The sequence below is a fragment of the Haliaeetus leucocephalus genome, unplaced genomic scaffold (assembly GCF_000737465.1).
Source record: "Haliaeetus leucocephalus isolate CR32 unplaced genomic scaffold, Haliaeetus_leucocephalus-4.0 Scaffold2, whole genome shotgun sequence".
In the NCBI taxonomy this organism is placed as follows: Eukaryota; Metazoa; Chordata; class Aves; order Accipitriformes; family Accipitridae; genus Haliaeetus; species Haliaeetus leucocephalus.
Window position 1 is genome coordinate 8625459 of NW_010972438.1, and position 23782 is coordinate 8649240.

The 23782-nt window shown below is 45.8% G+C and overlaps 1 protein-coding gene across 1 annotated transcript in view; it reads right to left on the bottom strand.

The window, feature by feature from the left end:
- The window catches only part of SYNPR (synaptoporin), a 111741-nt gene that overhangs the window by 11109 nt on the left and 76850 nt on the right, over nt 1-23782 (bottom strand). The window contains exons 4-5 of the mRNA XM_010573329.1: nt 18864-18988; nt 544-742 (exon numbers count right to left, since the gene is read on the bottom strand). Coding sequence (XP_010571631.1) covers nt 544-742; nt 18864-18988 — 324 coding nt within the window. The remainder of the gene's footprint in view (nt 1-543; nt 743-18863; nt 18989-23782) is intronic.

Sequence of the window (23782 nt, forward strand, 5' to 3'; positions counted from 1 at the left end):
GAGCCTCATAAACCAGCATGGAGACACGAACGAGCTGGGAGCTCAGGTAATACTGGAAAACCAGCCACATAAGTCTCCAAAGGAAAATAATTTGGCTGAACTCAGCAGTAATTAGCAATAAGCAATCTCCCTGGCTAGGCTTTGGTCAGGGACATGGTTTTATTTATCTGTTAGGATGATGCCCAAGATCTCCTCTTCCCTTTTTTCCCCCACTGATGAAGCTGTGTTGTCACAGATGTATGGCTTGGACCCCAATCCTGCAACATATTCATTATTTGTGTGAACATCATCACTGCAGGCAGTGGGGGCAAAGCAGGGAATCCCACAAGTACATACAAAATTAGGACTAAACTCCACCTGCATAGTCTCTGTTACCCTTGATGATAAAAGTTTAAATCACCATTAAGATAAAAAACCCAGGTGAATGCAGAGATGCTTTGGACATTGGGCCATTTGGATCTCCCAGACCACGCCACAGCCTCAGCCACCAAAAAAGCAAGAGGTTAAGACCTATGCCTGAAAATGCTGCAAATGCACACTTACAATTAGAGGGCCTCTATTGTTTTCACGGTACTTGTTCTGGAAGAAGATATAAACCACGGTGGCAGCCAGCGAGTAGAGGAAGGCGAAGACTGCAATGGTGACGAAGAACTCCGCCGAAGAAGAGAAGTCCCCTATCAAGGACAGCTTCTCTCGGCGCTTACCTTCACAAGTGGGAGCATCGAAATTCACTTGATGCAACCTGGAAAACATCCCAAAGAGCAGCAGGTGAAGTACAGAAAAAGGAAACTGTTACCTGAATAAAGAAATAAATACATTTGCTCTGCCTCCCTATCTCGTTCCTGATGCACATTGATCCCCTGCTTGAATAACTGGCCCTATAAGTAGTCTGTGCTCTTCAGAGCTGCTCATACGCGTGAGGTTACTTCCATGTGAGCATCTAGGTGAGACTGAGGACCTGAACACATGTTTTAATCAATCTCAGAGAAAAGTTGATGTTCCAATGTCTTGGTACAATCCCCCCCTTCCTCTCTGGGGTTTTGCCATGGCAACAACTGAAAAAGGATAAGATAGGAAATGATTTGATTCTCGAATTCTTATAATCAAGGCAGCAGAAAACAGGTCTTATCCTCTATATTAAGGCCACAGGATACCTGTGTTTGGAAGCTCATGACTTCCTTGTGTAAAACTGCCTAGTGCACAGCTATCTGTGGCTGTTAGCCCATGGGACTGTGAGCCATACAGTGCCTCTACATTAAAAGCTTTTAAAACCAAGTGGCAGCAGAAATACGCAACTCGGGTCAAAGAAACAGTCCACATGCCCTGGTTTAAGTAATCAAAGCCCTAACCTTGTACTCATGCACTGTTTGCAAGCAGCGACCAAGCTGATAGATCTGTGGTACAGTCTGGCAGCTCGCGCCAGACCCTTTTTTGCTGTAATAATTTTAATTTCTGATTCACAAAGAGAAAGGGGATCCTTGGAGAGGGTACTTTGGCAAGTCCCCTTGCACAGCCCAGATTAGCATCAGTGGGGACATGGGGCCCCATGAAGGATCACGCTGTTCTGCTCCACTCAGGGAGAGCGGAGGGGATGAAGCCAGCAGCAAGTTAACGGCAGCAATTAAAGAAGTTATGATCTGGTGCAGAGAAAGGATGAGGCCTTCTGGGAGACATTCCTCTGCTCAAGGGCAATTAATGTGTGCAACAGCGAGCCAACGGCAGCAGCAGCCATGAATATATGGCTAAATAAAAAGTTAGGTCCCCAGAGGAAAACAAAGTACCCGCAGTAGAAATCACAGAAGATGGATTAATGGACGTCAGAGGATTGCATGACTTTTTGCTTTTCCTGGTCCAAACTAAATGTACCCGAACGCGTAGGCAGAACCTTTTCATCAGCGGTTGATGCATAACGCCGGTTGTTTGCCTCAGGCATTTTCTTCCCTGAGCTTCTGTCGCTATAGTAGTGGTGGGATGAAAACAAGAAACGCGTCTGCCTAGATTGTGGAGATGAGCAGCGGCTGACTCGCCTCCCCTACGTGAACGCAGCAAAGTCTGATGAAAACTGAACACACAAGAGAGACTCTAATGCTTATGATCAGACAGTTTCCTGAGTTGGTTTCAAAGCTTCCTGGCATCAGTGCATACACACTTTTCGTCAGGGCTTATTGTTCTTTCCTAAAGGGGGAGAAGAAAGGGGAGGGAAGATTTCCTAGTGCCTGTCACGCCAATTTTTCAGCCTGGAGAGAAAGTGGGTTTGTTTTACCCATCACCAAGATTACGGAAAGATTTGAAAGGCATGATTTGCACGGTCAGAAAAGAAAGCTTTCTCTGCTTTCCTCATGCCCAGCTGCTCGGGTGTTGTATTGACACAGAACGAAACCGGGAAGCCAGTTCAAAACCCGTTGAAAACAGTGGCAGCCTCTGTGGAGTTTTGGATCAGGAAGAAACTTGACCCCATCCCTCCTTCCCCAGGGGAATGCAATGCTGTGCAGCCAGAGGGGCTGTGCTCATGGTCCTCCTCAGGTCCTTATCTCTACTTCAGGGCTCGAGGCTGGGTTCAAGCCAGGTTTCACCACCTTCCACCCAGCCCGCGGGTCTGCAGCCTGGGGCAGGCAGGACACCTGCGATGGTGTCATCGCAGAGCCAGACCTGGGGACCACCCTGTGCTCCCATCCACTGGCAGACCCAGGGCTCCCCGATCAGCCCAGACTTTGCAACACAACACAGAGGCATTCAAGGTTGTGTGGTTTTTTGTTTGGTTGGGTTCTGTTGTTGGTTGTCCCCCTCAAACCACCAAATGCTTAAGCAGCATTTTCTGGCTCTTACATAATTAACCGTGTTTGCTGTGTTCGAACTGCCGCACTCGGGTACCACAGCTGCTTTCTTCAAGGGCCCCGCTGCAGGATGCGGTATCTGCTTTTCCAGCTGAGCACAGCGAGGAGGCTCCGGCCCCTCCCGGGAAAGCCAGGCTTTGCTGTGATGGTGGGAGCTCTACGGTTTTATGTTACCACCTCACACTGCAAATAGGCTTTAGAGAATTGCTCTGGCCCTCACATTACTTGCACAAGCACTATGGAACTGGGCCGAGTTACGTTAAATACAATCCAATTGCTTTGGGGAAAAAAAAGAACAAGGCACTTCTGTGTGCATTTTATTGTGTAAAACATGTCTTTAGGGTAGCATTTTTCTTCTTCCCTGGAGTCCTGAAATAGCACACCGGGCAACGCATGGTGTTGCAAGTAGCAGTTCAAACTCCTGCACGTATCAAAGATGAAATAACTTAAGGAATGTTTCTAACAAGATTTAGACTGGGAGTTGCTGCCCACCCCCTGCCCCTCCGACTGGCCTCAGTCACCACAGCCCCGTCCAGTCTAATCACCAACAACCCACCAGCCTTTCTGAAACATGGTAAAGTAACTGAGACCACTTTCCTTTTCTATTCCCTGTTTTCCTGACTGCACCTTAGTTCTGAATCATAAGACAGAAAAAAAAAATGTTCATATATCATATTAACATCACACTCGTATCTTCCCAGCAGGGCTTTTGTGGCCAAGCATCTGTCGGGGATACCAGATCACAGAAGCCTTCTTCCATCAAGTTATTTTTATTCACTTGCTTTTCTTTTTAGATTTCCCTAGCCTCTTAAGAGGATGTGCAGTAATTGGTGCCTCTTGTGGCCACCTCACCTCTGCCCAAACAACCAAGATCTCAGTTGTGCGAAGGGCCCCAAAATAGATCGTGACTCAGACCTGGGAAGAGGAGACGTGGCAGCGAAGAGAGATGAGTGAGCCAAGCCCTGGGGTGGTTAGGGTGGATGCCGACTTCACAAGATGCATTTGAAAAGTTTCTTTAAAGCAGGGGAGGATCAGTGAGAGAAAATCCAGTTTTACTAATCGAAACCTCTTTGATCTAGAATGGCATCTCAGAGAGAAAGCTCTGATTTTTCCACCGATGTTGCTGAGTCAGCCTTTCTGGGGGCAGGGTGGCTTGGTGATGACTCACAAGAAATTAACTGCCTCTACCTCTGCCTCCCACTTTTGATGTAATTCTACCTGTTCGGCCTTTTACTTCCTTGTGACTTATTCTTGTTTCATCTTCTCTTATCTCTCATTCTTTACACCCCACCTTTTCCTTCAAGTCATCCTTGGCCAGTGTCTTCCTTCTGCTGCTTTTCTTACCTCCAGCACCACCCCTGCATTTCACCTTTGCCTCTCCATGTCCTAAATAAAATCAGGAGCCCCGAGAGTGACCCTCTGCATTTTGTTAACATCTGAGCAATACTGTTGGGCTGCATTAGCAGAAGTGATTTTCGCTGATTGATGGACAACGCAAATAAGGAACACTTCAGTAATAAATTTACCTAATTAGGGAAAAAAGTAATGAAAAACCTTTCCCCCCTCAAGTTCCTCTAAAAATGAGCTGGACAGTGCTTTTTGCCCTGTATTGTGCTAAGTCTTGTTATTAATCAAGAAATAAAGCTGATGACTCAGGAATGTGACCTTGCACCCCACACTCAGCAGAGCAGCACTAAGGTCAGCCTTGCTGCTCATCGCTACCAACACCATCCCCTTCGCCTGCTGGGTCTGTTTGCTAACAACAGCTGCCATTGCCAAGCCATCCAGGTCTGAATTCCCTCAAATTCACTTGAATCTGAAGCAAGTCCACCGAAGGCAGTCAAGTTTCACTGATGAAGTCACAGTAATTAAAGGCTTCTGAGATTTCTTCTACCATTTGGCAAACTTTCCGTTGCCGTGGGAAATATGATGACAAGACAGCTCTATTGTCTAGCTTGACAAGATCAAAAGAAGGCAGGAATGTTTTACAGTGAAAAAAAAGGATTTTTACATTGTTCCACAATAGCGAAGAGCAGCTACGTTTTCAGACACTAATTACCCCTGCTCTGAAAACAATACATGAAGCCAGACACACCGAACAAAGCCACAGCTGTGACATGTGCGTGGGGGAGCAGAAGCTGTGCTCTCTCCATGTAAATGTGAAGTTGCTTTCCCTTCCTGAACTTCCTTAGTCCAATATTCAAGCCACGATTTGCTTTTAATTATAGCCCCTCTTTTTTTCAAGCAGCTGAGTCCACCTGATGATCCTTGAGCACAAAAATGGTCAGAGCCAACCGCCCCAAAGACCCGTCTCGTCCCATGTCCCACTCTACCAGCAGACACAGAAGAGCCCAAGCAGGAGAGTATGCACAAAGTGATCTAAACTTGTCTGACTCACAAAACCTCCCCCTATAGCAACGCACAGAGGGCTTAGACTTGAAACCAACAGAACATGCAATTAACGGCAAGTACGTGCTCAAGTATTATTGATGAACCAGCACAGATTTCCTCTCCTGGGCTTTGATCAGCGCCTGGATTAATAAATAACAGATAAAGTTCTGCCTCCAAAAATTCTCAATGGGGGTTAGTGTTTCTCCATTCCTCTACTAGGATGTGGTGAAAAACAGGCAAAAAAAAAAAAAAAAAAAAGCTATCTGTTTTGGCAGGTTGTCCTATTTTCTGAAAATAGTATCTTGTAATCCAGCCCCCAACCCGTCTATGACATGCTTGAGCAAAATCTGCAACACCCACACACGTGCTTGCAAAAATCCAGAGATCCATTATCCTTTCATTGGGCTTTATTTCCCCCTCGCTTGTTTCTGGTAGTCAAACTGTCAATTGTATTTACTGTCTGCGAAGCAATGAGAGAAATACACCACAGGAAATTAGTTACTGCAGGTAGTGCTCATGGAGGAATTTGTTGTGAAATATTTATCTTGGCTGATAATCTCCAAAATGAGGGAAAAATGAAATTTCAAAATATAGTAATGAAATGCTGAAATGCACAGGGCCCTTTAGCAAGTCAAACTGCTCTGTCAAGGCCCAAGAACATGACAGTGGGTTTTGCGTTCCTTTCTCTGGGATACAAAGGCATTTCTTACAGTTAGCCCTGGAAACACTGTGGGTCCCTCATTTCAGAGGACTATGCTGATGTGCTTTCACACCCGTGCCTCGAGCCTGCCAGTCCCTGGGCAAATGCCCCTTCTCAACTTGCCAAATATGGATTTTTCATAGGTTTAGTGGAAGAACGCTAATAAATGGGAGCCTTTCCTCTCACAGAAGAGCTCATCATTCCCATAAGACTTCCCTAGAGATATCACCTGCATGAAGAAAAATACTTTAAAAGTAACCTTTAAGACTCAGGTGAAAGTAGAAATCTGCCAGAGAAGAAAAGGTCTTTTCTTTAATGAAATCGAGGTCCGTTGACCATTCTAACACTCTTCACAGCCTTCCTCAAGGAGGAAGCAACGCACACAGTGCTCTTCACTGCAAAGAACACTTCCCCGGGGCTGGGCATCCCCGCATGTTCGGTGGTAAGTCCTGGCTATCCGAAAGGCTGCCCACACAAGGAAAAGGCTTCGGGAGGGTGGATGGAGCTGAGCTCTGCAGCTTTCTCCTGCTCCCCCCAGGCCTGCTCTCTGAGGACAGACTCCTGAGGGGGGAACCCTGCAGCAATGAAGCCATACTACGAGCTCTAATATACACCGTCAACTCTCGCAGAGCGAGCCACTGCCAAGCAGTTGCCCTCTGTCCATATATTTTGCCAATTATAACCATTATCCAGTAATTCCCGTAGGATCTGAATCTTGGCACCCAGGCATCCTGGAGCTGTTGAAGGTAGTCTCTTTTTGAGGCAGCCAGCCTGTTAATACCACATTTGAACTGCTTGAAGTCTGCTTAATGCTGAGGTTCTCTCCAGCCCTTCAAAGGCCAATAGCTCAAATGTTAACAGAGCCCTGGACAGCTTAGCCCAGCAGTGGGACAGCAGGTACCACGGAGGCGACGGCTCCCTGGCTCTTTTGCACCTGAGCTGTTCTGGCAAACCCAGAGTTTTCCACCCCTTTGCTAGCAGCGACAAGACTGTTTCCCACCTGAAGCCTGCTCTCTAACAGCTCTTTTCCCAAGATGAAGAAATTACCATTTACTTGAGCATTCCTGTCCCCCACCTTTCCCACTGCCCATCTGCCACGATGCACATCTCAGCGCTGCCTGCATATGCCACAGCCATTTGAAACTGTGAGGTGCTTATTGATATTTCCTAACCGTCCCAGCAATTTTCCATACCTCACTCTACCAGCCCCCAAAAAGCAACACCCCCTCCAGACTCCCCAAAGGCACCTTCAGTATCCTCCTCTCCTTGGTCTCCTCTCCTTCCAAAGCAGCAGCACATTAGTTTCTACCACTTACCTATATCCCTATGAGATCACTTCATTTTTCTCTGGTGAGAGGAAACAAAAATAAAATTCTCCAGCTCACTCAGCAATCCAAGCTTGGTCTTTTGTTTCTTTGCTTTCTAAAGGGAGAATTAATCCAGTTTGCTAGTCAAAGAGTATTTGGAAATATTTCACTTTGAACTTTTGTCCTCCCAATGAAACCTCTCAATTTCTTCCCAAAAATATCCCAAAGCCCTTATCTCTCCAGAATTATTCAACGCTACCAGTAGTTTCACACAAATACATACTTCATCTTGCAAACATTTATTCCTAACTCCTGGCCTGGACATTTGAACATCCTAAAGATCTCCCCCTTGTCGCAGCTGCCTTCAGTGGCTTATACCCATCCAAATGCATGTCCAGAGAAGCATCACCAAAAAACCCCAGAAGATGCTGCTGGGAAGCTGACCAGGAAAGCTGTAGCAACCTATATTCTTTTCTGGTTTATGTCCCGTCAAAATAATGGAAAATATTCCTCCCCCACCCCATATTTTCAATTTCTTTACTTGTCATGTTCCCAACCCTCACTCGCACATAGCTGTTGTGCAAACATTTGGCCAGTACTATTTTCCTACAGTACTGTTTTTAATAGGACAAGCTGTCAGCCACAGTTGCTGTCTCAACACACCACGCTGCGTGCGCTGCGCTGGGAGAGGTGGCAATTCCCCTGGCGCCCGCGGCTCGGAGCAGACACACCACGATGCCCACCCAGAGCTGCGTGACACGCACGGCCTCTGCTCCATCCCTCTCCACCTCGCATCTCTTCTCCTGTTAACACAGCAAGCCAGAGGCGCTCAGGTCTCCACGAAGGGAAGCTACAAAACCCTTCTGAGGATGGGGTCTAAAGACACTGGAATAGGGACAACCTCAGCAGCGGTGGGGAGAGGGCACCAGCGCCGAATCCACGGCTTGGGATCCCTCTTGCAGGACCTGCTCCCAGTGACTGCATTCCCAAAGCTCTTGGAAAACAGCCTGCGTAACAGCTTCGTTACACTCCCAGAGGAACAAACGTCCCGGACACGTGCCAGCCATAGCAATGAACCTCCCCAGACTGTGCACGTAACAGTAATGCAAGCCCTAGTACTCCGCCGTAGCACCAAAAAGGAAATAAAACGGCTCATTATAGAACTCGCGCTGCCGGGAGCGCTCGGAAAGCTGAGTGGGTGATCCCAACCCCACTTCCAAGCCTACATCTAGACCCAGATTTATCTCCCGAGATATTTTCACAGCTCTTCTCAGAAACACATGCTTTTCCTTGCTGTGCAAGCAGAGCATAGCACTCCACTGGTCTTTACAAACCCAAATACCTTCTCAGATTGGGTACTTACATTCTTTGTGGTACAGACTGGTGGCATTGCTCTCCGATTGCCCTTCGCTGAGCTGTTTTCTTGGGGTGAACTGCTTCCTAGTCACTAGGAAGCTTAGCTACTACCTCTGAAGGAAGGTAACCCTTGATTATCTTAAAAAAAGTCATCGTGTCCATGCAACAACACAAATTAGGAGGCCTGGAAATGCCACAGGCATGAATTTGCATTGCCACATACCTGGTCCAACCATGAGATCCTGACTGAACCCATAGCTCTGATGTCCCTCCTGCTGCCCTCTCCTCTGGACAGACATAGGAATCAGCTTCCAAACTAACAAGCCTCTGTCAGAGCAGAACAAAAGCTTCCATCTGAGAAAAATCTACAAAAATCTAAACATCTAGACATATAACATAAGCAATAGAAAGCGGAAAGCAAAGGCCTAAAAACCAGTCATTGAATCTAACAAAACCATTTCTGAGAAGTGGGTGTATCAAATCCCCAGGCAGTGCTTTTGCGTGGAGCGATGCGAGATTGCTGAGCCTGCCCTTCCTGCACCCCAACACGCTCTGCTGCTGGTCGCATCGGTTCGTAACACTCACGCCAACTCCACTCCACCCCGCCTTCCACAATCAAATGGGCTATGAGCCCCAAGTAAAATCAATCCAAATTCTTGGGCATCACCTGATGTTCAGCCAGAACCACCTGAAAGAATAAATCCTTTGCCCTGCGAGAAGCAGGGTTCACACACAATTCAATCTAGGTCTATAAACCCTGAAAGCAGCAATTTCACCTCCAAGACCAGCTGAGATAAATGCAAGAGCAATTACAGAAGATGGAGCAACATTTATTCCTTTGTATTGTATTTTAACATTAACTTTGTATTTTAACTATAATTTTCCCAAGTATATTGTCCTAAGGTACTTAAAGCAATCAAGTCAAGTCCTCTGTAGAGTTTTACAGCATGACTCCAATAAAACTCCCAGCTGAAATATTTTCATTCGAAGTACACATCAAATCCTTTCCTCAGGGAGCCCACGGGCTCGATCGCAGGCTGAGCAGCACGCAGGGCAGGAGCCAAGGCAGACCTGCAGGTCTGCTGACAGACTCGCGCCAAACCGCCGGCACCTTCACACCGAATAACCCATGAAGTGTCGCTTCTGGGAGTCCAGACAGGACAGTGAGAGGTACCTCACTGAGTGGGGTTATGCTGGATGGGGTTGGATACTCACCCTCTCCAGAGCCTATTGAATAAGAAGAAATATTGCATTAAACTCTTGGCAAATAAATTCGTGTAGAAGCCAGGTGTGAGAGGAGACCAAAGACATCCCATGTGTCCAGTTCCCTACAGTCCTGGGAAAACCTTCAGGGCTGCTGCACAGCAAATGCACATTTGAGACCAGGAAAAAGGGGAAGGACATGTATTTGATTGTCCCCTAGCTGGGTCACCACACACTGTCTGGGGTACGGGATCAAATGCCAAACAAAGCAAAGCTGAAGGGCTTCTGCTTTGGTTGCTTTTGTACTGGCAGCATGAAAAAGCACAAGAAGAAATTTGCAAGGGAAGTTGTAAAAAGCTTGACTTTCAGAAAAAGCCTTTGTGGCAGGCACAGATAAAACACCATCACTGCACAATACCGCAGAGACTAGTCATGAATATATATTAAAAATTCAAATCATGAAAATGCCGCATGAATTAACAAATCCAAAAGTGACTTCCACTTTAAGAACAAATTCTGGCTAAAGTATTAATGAAGAATTTTTCTGGCACTAAAACAGTGTTAAGCATAAAATACAGCCTCTATGAAGCAAAATAAGCCAGTCTGGATCAATACCATCCAAATTCATCAAGAATCCAATTGTTTTGCGTGCCAAAAGAAAAGCTTCTACAGTTTAACAAGGATTTAAGCAGCAGTGTGTTCTCCCTTCTCTGCTTCAGAGACACCATCTCCAGAAAGTTGCTACCACTTTCCTTCCCCATTTACTTCCCAGCCAGCTGTGCGTCCATGAGCTCTGTGTTCATGCAACGTTTGTGCATGGACATTCGTAACAGAAGACAACAGCTGAGCATTCTGAAGAGTTCCAAAGCAAGACAAGCCTCCTCTACGGCGCCGGGTCAGCACTCAAGGATGTGTTTGCTTCAAGTTTTAAGGGATTAAAAACTACAAAGTAGAAGCTGGAGAACACCGATGGCAGCGGCAACTGAGAAGACCTCAACATCTGGAAAAGTCATCTTGTCTGCAGAGCTGCTGTCCCGTGACAAGCTTACTGGCTGGAGCAGCCAGCCTCTCCCTGGCTGTGCAACAGACTGGGGACTTTACAGTTTTACAAATATTGGCAGCCAGACCTCTTCCTCTCACCTACTCAAGCAGCGTATCATTGCGCACCATCCGACACACCAGCGGCGTGAATGAGCAAAAACTTTGCCACTCATGTAGCCAACCTTGGGCTGTGGCTTCTTGGCTGTGTACAAGATAAGTTTGGTACAGAAGCTAAGCCATTAAGATCAGCTAGCAAATTGTGGGGGCTGTGGATGATGATCTCCTCCTTCGTAGGACCCAGTGCATCGGTTGTGCTAAGGACCCCATGCACAGGGTCAGCCTCAAAGAGAAGGTGAAGATGTGGCTGTATCAGATTTCTGGTGGTTTTCTATAGATCTCATGCAGGAACAAAGCATCAAGTGACTGGAAGCATCTCCCAGTCCCTCACTGCTGGAAAGAGGATACTCGCATTTATCCACAGTTCAAAAAAAAGTGCAAACTGGCAGTAATAACCATCATTTGGCCAAGTCGCCAATCTCAAAGACTTCTACAAAGTGCGTTTTGGAGACTGTAATTGGGGTCAGGAAGAGGCACTCGAAACTAGAAAAGCCAGGAAGTCATCTTTATTTTTATCTGTTTTAATCATATCAGCAATGATTTCATCAAACTCCCTGACAACAGGAATTAAATTGTACATTGTTCTAACAGCCAGTCACTACTGCAGACCACAGCTGTCCAATTACAAAAGCACAGACATTTTCTCCTATTCTACTATCCTCTTGGTCTAAAAACAGTATTCCCAAAGCCAGTGTGGTCCTTGAAGACCCTGGACACTGGACAACACCAATTTGCAGATTTTAATTACTTCACTAGTCTGTAGCCATGCACAAATAAACAAAAATCGTATCAGGGCTCTGAATTATGGCATTCACTCTCTAATAACAACTAGAACTGGTTACAAAAATGTGAAATATTCTTTCCTATTAAAAACTATGTTCATTCAAAGCTAAAAAGAAATACATTTATTCTGCAGACCTGTAACCCCTTTCCCTGGCCCAGGAGACAATGTAAGAGCAAACAGCTCTAACTAAGGCAATATCTCATTGATTAAAGCGCTCAAGCTTGGCTACGTGAGCTCCTCGTTCAGGTTGCTTATGGACTTGCTTCAGTACAGAGACTTGACCAAGGTCTCTGATGCCCTCACCGACAGGGAAGCCATGTGCTGGGGCCATACCTTAAATAGCTCAGAAAGTTCTTGCGTTCATGTCGCTATGGAATAAAATCTTTTTACTGGGTTTCCACTGGGGAAAAAAAAGATTTTGAAAAAAGGGAGCTGCAGTTTTCTGGACAGCTGTATAAATTACCAGAATGTACGAATCACAACTAAGAAAAAAAAATAACGTCTGTATTTCCTAGTTAAAAACACATCTTAATGCTTCAGTCTGCTTTGCACCATTAGGTCACATTAAATATGAAGAGACTTTTGTGAAGGTGTCACAATTAGAGATATCTGTATCCTGAAGGATTTATTTCCTGAATTTTGCTCAGCAGGATGCAACATTAGGCTCCTCACTTGCATCATTTCCAGTTTCCGCTCACAGTAGTTAAAACCTAGAAGTCCTTGTTAGGCAAATCTATTCAACAAGAGGCCAACATTAGGTATAAAAAGCACTGCTGAGATCAGGGTTTGAAACTGTTGTGGAAGAAGATAATTAAAGCCATGACCGAGCCCTTAGTGCCTATCCTAAAGAGCCAGTTTATATAATCGGGGTATTGATGAAAACCCCCAGCTTCCCTGATGTATTATTGAACACCTTTCCTTGTCAGTTCAGATGTTAACCCCAGATCGGCAGTGCTAGATGAGGCGGTCACAGTTTGGCAAGAAAAGGGACTAAATGGACGCAGCTTTCATGGACCAACCGATTGCCGAGCCAGAAGGGACCGCTGCGACGATGCAGCTTGTGCTCTTCGCTGCTCAACTTCACCCGACCATCCCCGCAACTCCCGATTGTGCAAAAGCACAGCTTTTCAAAAGGCACCGCGTTGGTGGAGTTCCAGGATGGAGATTTCTCCCTTCGTTAAGCCTGAATGGGTCACGCAGAGTTTAACTAGCACCTCTCACCTTCCCGGGAGCTCTGCCAAATCCGCCTGAGAACTGGGGCATCTACATTTTGGCACAGAGCACACCTGAAGCTGGTGCAACTTCTGCTGGCTTGCTTTTGCTTCCATCTACCCTCAGAAGTGTTATGAGGCCACAATTTGCCTTTGCAGAAGGGGCATCTTCTGTGTGATGAACACGTGCAAAATAAAACAGTAACTTTAGGGAGTTAAGTGACTAGATGACTTTATTCCTTCCTATCTCCCACCCTCAACTGCTATGGCAGTCCAAGACAGCTGGGAAGAGGAGAGCCTGCCATAGTTTGCCTGAAAGTCAGCATTGCAGGCAACTACTTAGGTTAAAGACTTCCTATTTATCAGCAGCTCCTGGTCTCCCAGCCATAATAGACATTTATAATCTTTTGGCCAAAATGTTTTTCACTGAATTCTGAAGCAAGATTTACTACAAATGGATAATAAAAAACAAAGGCTAGTACAGTCTGGCACAGAAATGTGCTAATATCAACAGGGGCTTTTTCCAAAGAAAGATAGTTGCAAAGCACAAAGAGTTAGCTGCTTTCTCCTTAATTATCATCTGTAGCTTCTAAGTAGGCAATTTAGATCTGGCTGTCATATTTCAAATGAAAGACTAGCCTACCCATCGCATGCAGATGAGGCGTACACTTTAAAGGATGCTCAATGGGAATGTCTTTATTCAAACAAGATGCTTATAGAGTGAATGAAAAGCTCCCATAAAATACAATTTCCTTTTCCTTCGGAAGGATTACTTCAAGAGACAGTTTTACTAGCACACTGGAAAGATACTAATAGGTGATTTAAAATAAAATGGAAAACAACATTTGTTTTGCTCGCTGCTGTGATACAAAGATGTGCACAGACATATTCCTTCATCAGGCTCTCACGTTAGCACCACCAGGCAATCCCATTCTGTCCCACTAGTAACTATGGCTCAATTCTCCTAACACCTATGCACATACCTTAACCATTGGCTTAGATGAGACTGTGTTTAAAATTTAGTCATGGGATCCTCTGGGGCAATATTTTCCAAGTAGCTTACAGGATGAATGCCACAAGAAAAAGTGAGATATACTCCAAATGAATTCCCATGCAGCATTCAACTTGGGGATACCCTGTGTATGTAGGCTGGCCTGAAGCACCTCCAAAAGCTAAAGGCAAAAATGCCTGAGGACTTCACAGACAGCACACTTGGGGATTATATTAAAATGCTCCCCCCTTGCCATCGCACTGCAGACCTGTGCAGCCCAACCCCTCCGCTGCTGGTGCTCACCCCTGCCCTGGGCAGCATCGCCCTACAGCCAGGGATTGAGAAAGGCATTCCTCCCTCGGTCAGGACAGGGATTTGCAGAAGTGAGATACCACAGTGCAGCAGGTCATGGTATTATAGCAGATAATATCTCTGGCTGACAGTGTGCTGCCTGTCTGTGCAGCACAGCATCATGAGAGAGCTTCTGCTATGCAAAGTTTCATTTAAATCAGTAGCTGAAGAAGCCCAAAGATTTCAGTACAACTCTGCCAGTTACAAGAAAAACATTGTTTGTGACATTGAACAATTATGTAGCAAAAGTCTTCAGTACAGACTCAGTAAGTCAAGCCTGACAACTGAGCTGGCAACCAAAAAAAATTGCTTTTAGGAGGATTGATTAAAAAGCACCTTAAAACTATGAATACCAGCAACAAATATGTGCACAGCAGGTATACTATTCAACCACTTACTATCAAAGTAAAACCAATGAACAGCAAAGTACATGATAAAAATGTTGCTGGGATCAGAAGAAAACAATAAAAATAAACAAATAGGACCCTCACCAGGACCCTTACTACAGAAACAAATCTTGCTTCAGGGCACTTGGATGAGTGACAAATCTAATCTGAAAGGGTGATGGACCGCGAGAGTAACAAATAATTCCAAGATGCTGATTTTTTTTTTTCCCCTGCTCAAAGAATCATTACTGGGGTGAGAGTCAAGCTGATGAACTTCCTAATGTGTGCCAAATTTGCAACAGATAACTGTACCCAGCACAGATCCTAATGCTGAGAAAAACTGCCAGCGTGGGACCAGAGAAGTTTTTTCCATATTTGAACTTGTAAAGTTTTGAAATACATATACAGGTATCCAGAAGAAAGGCTGAGTTGTGCTTTAAAGCATGAAGAGGTAAAGAAATCCTTTGTGATGAAACTAGAATCAGGCAGAAGAAATGAGAGGAAAACAAAACTATTTGAAATGGCCTTATGAATATCAGCTTGGACATGAACGAGTCTGGCAGGATACGTAGAAAAGCGTGGCAGAGCTCCAGGAGATGCTGCTGGGGGGTATTAGGGTTTGGACTACAGGTTTCTTTGCACGTTACAGGGTGGCTACAGGGTCACGGATGTGGGTTGCAGGAAGCTTGAATGAATCGGTGTGGTTGTAGATGGAAAAGCATCCACCACCCCTCTTATTCCCGGAGAGATGGTGGAACCAGATTTGGGTTCAATTACTCAGCAGTCACACTGGAAAGACTCCTCGGCGGTTGCTGCACCCCAGTAACGCAAACCCAGAGCAGGAGCCCCAGCATGGGGTACACTCAGAGAGGGGACGGCTCTGCCTCCCCGCGCTAGCCCCGCACAGGTACCCACCACACGGGCTTTTCTCTGAAGGGATCACTTCTCCTGGCCGTGCGTAAGCACCACTTCGCCGGTTTACTCTGATGGTTTTGGCTACTGATTAATGTACTTACCTATACTTCCTCACTTCCCCCTTTTCAAAGGGCAAATGAATCCAGGTCCAGAATTAAACTGGGAAAAGAATGTGATTCTGGCAGAAATGAGAAGCAAGCACCTTATGCAGGGCATTTCTCTGGGGTGTTTTTTGGTGCTCCACAAGTTCCTGCTGCCAGAGTTACAACAGCAGTAAGATAATGCAGGAGCCAAGCACAACTATCGTCTTACAGTAACTTTAAACTAATATTAATTTTCTTGATTTTTTTTTTAACTGTACCCTTCAAAACTCCCTGTCTGATGGAACTAATGATTTCTCTTGAATTCATTTACATTGTTTGTTGGAGAGTTTTGCAGCTTGTAGGCTGGTGCTGAGAAAAACTTCATTAAGCGGGTATGGAGATGCTCTTTGGTTTGCAGGAGCATCTGGAGCTACCTGCTGTGGAGTGCAATGCTTCCTCAGCACATTGAGGATTGGCCTGGGGCTACATGAATAACTGGTTTGAAGTCAGCTTGGCAACTGGTATGTTTTAATCACACATCCACAGACCCCATCAGCACTGGTTTTGCTCCCCTGCATCCTCCCTTTCTTTATCTGAGGTGATGGGCCCCAGAAGCATATGGTCACCAGTGTGATGCCCTGCCTTTCAGTCTGGAAAACCCCCTCCTCGTTCTGATCTTGCTTTAATGGGAATATTTTCAGGCTCCTTCAATCTCATTTCCAAAACATCCGCGTCCTCTTGCTTTGCCAAGCTGTCCTGTTGAACCTTGCAATTTTGTTTACTTACTTAAAACTCTTGACACTTAGTCATCAACTAGCCAAGGTCTAGCAGTTCAACTTCTAGGAGAAAACAAAACCTCAGAATCACAGCAACAGGAATGAAAGCAGCTGGTAGCACGGCTGCATGGATTTCTTCATTTCAAGGCATGCTGGAAGGGGCAGCTCATAAAAAACAGCACTCCGGTATTTGACTGCTTCAGTGTCATTGCTGACAGCCACAAAAGCACCGTGGTGTCAGATGCTCGGCAGCATCTCTCCTTCCACTTACACCTCCCCCAGCTGTCAGCCAATAATCAGAACGCTGAAGGCATTTGAAAGGAAAATGCCACGTGAATATGGACTTATTCAGACCTGGATGCCAGACAACTAGTGGGAAATTCATCCTACCTACAAAAAGCCTACATGCCCATGCACGCAGATGAGCTTCAGGGTCACAGCCTTGATGAGGGAAACCTGAACTTAAAATGTGCCTGCTTTTTCCAAGGGTACCCACTGCTCTAATATGAGATGTTACCTTTCCCAACTAATCTCGCTTCTGTTTTTAGAGCATCCCCTTTCCATTCTGTGGAAGGAGCACTGGAGAAAAGCAAATTCAGGAGGAAGTCACAGGAATATTTCGATAAAATAGTAAAATGACACCAAGTTCTGCAGGTAGCACTGGGCCAGATTTTCCAGGCACACATCTGCTACCCCACGCAGTCTGTACATCTTTGGACACTTTTTCCATGTGCCTCAGGTTTGCACGCAAAGTTCCAAATTGCACAAAACCTAAGTATCTTCATGCTTCTCCCAAAACACCAGTTGGCTAAGAGTCATCTCCCTTCTCACCTGCAAATTACAGGTATATTTACCCCATGTGGCCAGCCATCCCACTGTACATGCCATACGCCCTATCTGTGCATGCTGAGCGCACCCATCCACAGCTGGGAGCCACACAGGCAGTTCAAGGGCCAGCTACAGCCTCAGTTGGATTCCTTCGGCAAATAAACCCTATTTGCATCATCTTTCCAACATGCTGGAATGTTACAGTTACCCAGCAATTATTTCCAGTTTTCTAATAAGCAAGACTGTGGGGAAATTGCAGATCCAGCCACTTCCTTCTGGAAGCGATGGTCAACGTGCCTGGTAAAACAGCAGGAGACACTTGCTGGCTACTTCTCTCCATTTTATTAACTTTTTACATAAAGTACTATTTTATAATCATGCAAACTAAAAGCACTTTACTGTAGGGTGTATTCTGTAATGAATGCTGGAGAAATGACCTATTTGGAAGTGAATCACATTACAAATTCACATAACTCAATTTTCAGGACCCATCTCATGCATACTCAGCCGAAATGAAAGAAAACGCAGACAAGTTCAAGACAAAAAATAAACATTTGTAATACCAGGAAATGTGCCCCTTTGGAGTTATAAACGTGTGTCAAGAAAGAACAACAGTTCAAGGAATCAAATTCAGTTTCCAGTGTTTGGAAGTTGCTATATTTTAGAACATGTTAAAGAAGTAGATGCTATTACATCTGATCTATGCATAGCAATCATAAGCAAAACAGCATGTGATTTCCCAAGGAAGCAAAATAATTTTTAGAGTCATAGTGTACTAGACTTGAGATTGGATTATGCATTCTTCTCTTAATCATCTCAATTCCTTAAAGAAATCTCTTATACAGAAGTGAAAGGTTTCTAGAGTGGACTTGACATCTTTAAAAACAGAAGACTGTGGATGTTCTTTTGAAGCAGGGTCCTAAATGGCATGAACATTTTTTCTTTATGTATACATAGTTAACTCACTACAACTTTCAGATGTACTTAAACAACATAAAATCTGTTTTCCTAAGTCTCTAGGTTCCAAGGTTTAAAGTATTCAGGCACCAAGAGATGCAGACAGGCAATTAGTAGAATTTTCAAAAGCATTTCAGAATTATGGTTCAAATTTTTGTCTTTTGCTTCCCCTTCCCCACGGAGTAGCTCTTCCAGATCCTTGCTACTCCAACGGTTGGGAATCCTCCCTCATTTCCAGCTTAGTCAATGGCTACACTACAGTTAATGGATTCTTTATCCCCATTTTTTTCTTGGGGTGGTTTTGTTCTTTTTCCTCACCTGCCACTTTCCACTCCCTGAGCTGCCCTGGCCTTTACAGGGCTCTGCATGCCCACAGCTGCTCTCTCCTCCTTTGCTGAGCTCCCATTCCCCAGCAGTTCCCGCAGCCCCATCTACACCAGGTCTAGCCAGATTCATCCCCCCTGCACACTCAGAGCCTAAACAGCATCGTGAGGAGAATCCGGGAGCCCCAGACTGGTGCTTAATCGAGAGCTGCTATAAATGATGGGAAACCCCGCCGAAAACGGGCTTCGCATCAGCCCCCGAATGCCTGCCTCCCTGCAAACGAACCGCCACGAACCAAACGGGGTTACCTGAAGGGGTAGGCAAAGGCTATGTCAATGTTGAGGTCACTCTCTGACTTGTTTGCACAGTCCACACTGAGGCGCAGTCCTCCAGAGTACCCACCGCATGTTGCAAATGCAAAGATTGCAAAAAGCTGTCAAAAACAAACAACATTTTTATTTTATTTCGTTTCAGCAACCACCACAAGCAGATCCATGCAGCAGCTCTCGCTGCAGCACCGGCCCCCTCGGGTCAGGTTATCCATCACTCCGTGCATTCAAAGCATTGCCATGCATTACTCCTGCGCCCTTCCTGAATGCAAATACAAAGAACCACAAAACGTGAAGCTCTGCTGCCACGCATAGACAGAGACATCACCATTTGTCTGTGCCAGGCATCTCAGCCCTCCCCTCCTGTCTTGAACCCCATTTGGGATTCGCAACCCAGGCAGCTATTTAAATCACCCCACTGACAGGCAAGCTTGGACAAGAAGAGAAGCATGAATATTGACTGAGCATAATGACTCAGTCTTAACCCAAATAAAACACTGGCGGCAGTATTTATATGGAACAACCAGGAGTAGCAATAGTAGACCAAGACAATTCATGTGGCTGCCATCCCATTATATGGCAAAACACAGAATCGTGCTGCCCCTCTTCCATTTTTGGAAAAAAAACCCCCACAATAATTTTTTTATTACTGTTCCTAAATTACTACCATAACCCAAGATGGATATAGAGGTGCAGTAAACTGACACTCAGCAAAACAGAAAAAAATAATCAAGATTTAGGATAAGCTCAGGCAAACCGGACAGGAACAAAGAGCTGGGGTGGTTCTGATGCAAACCCATATCACTTCTTAATCCTCCAGAAGAAAAAGGTGAAGAAGGGCACGTGCAGGCCAGAGACACATCAGCATTTAAATTTATATTCACAGTTCAAACAGAGGAATTGGAAGCAGGCACAGGTTTCTTAAAACATCATTGATGTAGGCTTCCTTGGAAGACCCTGAGCAGAGGCGGGGACAGTTCATTTATGCAGTTGTAATTTAAATGAAAGGACAGGTTAGGTTTTGTTGATTGTAGCACTATAGTTCTGAAGTAACTCCATCAGCCTTAACAGAGTTACTCTGAGATCTACAGTGGGGCAGATATGGGAAATGACAAGTAAATGCCTGATCCTAGTCACAAGTAAATAAGCTAAAAGTCAGCAATCCAGAAGAAACAAACAGTGCACACATCTGGAAAAGAAAACATGTTCTTGAACACTGAAAAATTATACAGCGAACAGATGTAATAGCAAAATAAAGACTGAATGATTCAGTAAAAGCAATACAGAAATATAATAAATAGGAAAAAAACCACCTGTCCTCAGTGCACAAGGCTCTGCAAAACATGTCATTAATCTTAGTTCTCCCAATTCACAGCATGAGCAAAGCCAGGCATTTCAGCAGCCTCCTTGGACTTCAGCTCTGCATGTGCATCTTTTCCCCAGACACTGCCAGGTTACAGGGTGACTCCTGAGCACTGGGGTGGGACAGTCCTCCCGGCTGCAAGGTGATGTGCTGAGCACGATGGAGCACGGAGAATAACAGGAGAATAATGCAAGTTGCCACCCTGCTACTCACTTCCAATATGACCAGGGCATATCACCCAGGATAGATTTGCAAAGGTATTTAGGTGCCCAGTGATAAGGAAAGTTGATAAAAACTCTGACTGAATGAATTCTTCATGCTGAGCTTGCTGAAAAATAGAAAGCTGAACTTTACCGTGAATTGACTTAAGTATGTGCCATGAAATAAATGTTTCTACTGTAACTTGAAGAGTGTTCCTTCATCCTAAATGAGCCACTTCCTCTGTAAATACAAGAAGTTTCTGCCTTTACATGTAGCACAGCACTGAAAATCAGTATTAATCATCTCAGTTTAATTTGTGAGGCGATGTCAGAAAACAATATATTAAGGAGAACAGAAGAGATTAGTGCTGACCTGCTTTCTGGCCTAATTAATGGAGTTGCATATGCAAGTGTTTTGCAGATATATAGGGAGGCACAAAGATTAATGCAGTGATATATAAAGAGGGAACAGAAAGGCTGCAGTGTGAGAGAGACCTGCCATAAGGGAAGAGCCATCGCCTCTCAGCTACAGCTCTCAGCGTGGGGACAAGCGGAGGAAAGATATGCCATCAAAATGAATCTCCTTTAATCAAGTATTGGAAATCAGTATAAATGTGTGCCACCATGTTTATTCACCAAGGCCATGAAGCCGTGCCCAGAAACACAGCTCAGGCTATTCCTTCTCAGAAAGGATCTCCTGCAGAGTTCCTAGTTTTTCCTCTCCCCTGCTGAGAGCATCTCTGACAGAACACTCAGGCACCTGAAGTCTCAGTCCCTCAGACAGTTCAGATCTAGCCTTTACTCACCCTTTAGCCCCAAGCCGAGCTCTTAACCAGAAGCTTTTCAGATGCTTTCACTCATTCAGCAAACCCTTCAGCCTCCTTCCTCCCCAGCCACAACCCACCAGGGCTGCCCACCACTTTCCATCCTTCCTCAGCCCACACTCTGCTACAAGCACCCAGGCAGCATCCCCAAGGCAGGTGGGAAAGGGAAAAGGACCCAGCTGGAGATTTTTATACCAAACTTCAGCAAGTCCTCAGCCAACCCGAGCCTGGCTCTCTGCCGTGGCTGGATCAGATGCTGCTGACGGCTGGGATTGCCCAGCTGCCAGTAACGCCCGGCCAGTCCCCACAGCTGTGTGCCGAGGCCACGCAGCACCTTTTGGAAGCATATTTATGTTTTGCATTGAAGGAGAGCAGGGTGAGGGTTGTAAATCAGTGGCATTTCCCTGGGGTATCTTGGCCAAGCAGCAGGCATAATTCTCCTCTCGCCCAAGCAACTTTCTCCTCCCACCTCTGGATTTTTCCTCCCCCCCCCCCCCCCAAGTTTTGCTGCTTTATTTTGTCAGTGGAGCGCCTGGTGCAATAAGCCAAGATTTACTCATCGTGTTTTGTGCACACTGTAATTCTGTGGCAGTTGCAGGAATGCTGTAAACACCACTGTATTTTATTATAGCAGGATTTGTGTAAATGGCAGTTGTAAACCCCATAATGGGAGCTTTATGGGCCAGATTCAATAAAACCTCCATCTGTGAGATAATTTTATTGAATCTGGCCTCTCTGAAATTGAAAAGTTTATGGAGAAAGGGAAAGCGTTTCCCTATGTTCCTATTTACTCTTTGCCTATAAATCCACACTCAGCGCTAGTCCCATCTGCAGTGTGCATGCATATTGCTTTTCCCCTTCATATTAGATAAATCTCCCCAGCACACAGTTACCTCTGGTTATCACATAGCTGCTGCCTCTCAAGGCTCAGCCCTGACGGTCAGTGCTGCGTCTGCCTTCCCCGGAGGAGCAGCAGTCGGGAGAAACGCGGTGCGCTCGAGGCAGCAAATCTTTGCTGCCGCGGCTGTGCCGGGCTGCTCCTGTCCCCTGCGCACCCTGTCCCTCCTGCAACAGCGATGCTCTGGGGAGGTCGGTGCCTTCACACCCACCTCGACCCTTGCAGGGAAATGGAAAATGCCTGTCCCCAACCTGGATCAATGGTCCACGTTCCATGCGAGATAACACCCCAAGCGAGCATCCCGCTCGCTCAATATGTGCTATCAAAGCAGTTACCAACCCCCCCGATGAGGCCATAGACTGAAGGGAGGGGGTGGAAGGGACATTATTTGTGCTCCCCGGCATGGATCGGAGCAATGCACGTCTCCCGTCTCCAGTCCAGCCCGGCTGGAAGATCACCCTTCTTCCACGTGGTTTCAGACAAATCTCTAACAAGGCAGCACATCTCTGAAGCTCGCAATGCCTTTCTGTATGGTGATTAACACCCCATCCCCTGCTCCTGTTACGGGATAGTCCCTCTATGACCTTGCAGCCTTGGCCTGTGCTACTAGTATGTTTTTGTAAGGGAGTCAGGTAAATCCCATAGTCTAACTTAATGAACAGAAATTATATTTATTCCAGTATCATGCAATAATAAACAGCCTTCACTGTCAGGTCAGATTAGCATGTTTTAAAGATCAGTTGGCTCCTTAGCACTTTGAGAAAAAATAGCAATATAATTTCCAGCAGGGCACGTGCTCCTCACACCAGCTCAGGGCAGAAAAATGTTCATCAGCTGATTCACAGGATCAGCTGGAAGCCCTCCTTCTTCTGATGCCAGGCTTCAACGCGATGGCAGTGGATCCTCTAATTCAGTATTCAGGAGCTGTTATTTATCCAGACTCCAGACTCAAGGCTGGTCCCCTCATTTTCCAGCCCAGCCGTTCTCGGTGGCCGGGGGCTCGGGGTGTGCGATGCCCCGGGGGAGCTGAAGTCCCAGCTGTGCATTAGACAGTTGGCAGAGCCTCAGTGCACGACCCCGGACATCACTCATCCTGCCGTGGAAAGGAGAAATGGGATGATTTCCCATCGCTTCTCCACTTCTCCACTTTGGCTTTCCGACAATTCCCCTCAATGCCTGCTGAGCGACAGGCTCGCTGTGCGCACCAGAAGACAGAATGGCTCCTGACAAGGCGAGTTAAAAGGCTTATGTAGAGCATGTTGAAGCTAAAACATCCCATTAGGAAGATAACACTGTCATTTAAAATTGATGAAACTTTTATATAAGACACCTGCTTTTTCCAGGAGCACGTCTGCCCCATGCAGCAGCCTTTGGCAGCTCGCTGGCAGACGAGAAAGAGCCACTCTGGGGATGCATCCCAAATCCATCCTGGTGCAATGGGGAGACCCTCGCTCTGCCTGAGCGGTCCTCAGTGACTCCTCCAGGATGGCAAGATCTTAAAAAGAAACTGTGTCTGCCTTGCCTGGAGCTGTGGTGGCCAAAAACAGGCTGCAAGGGACATGAAGCTCACTACGTGGGTTGGTCTTCAACATTTTTACTTGGGGTTGAGGGAG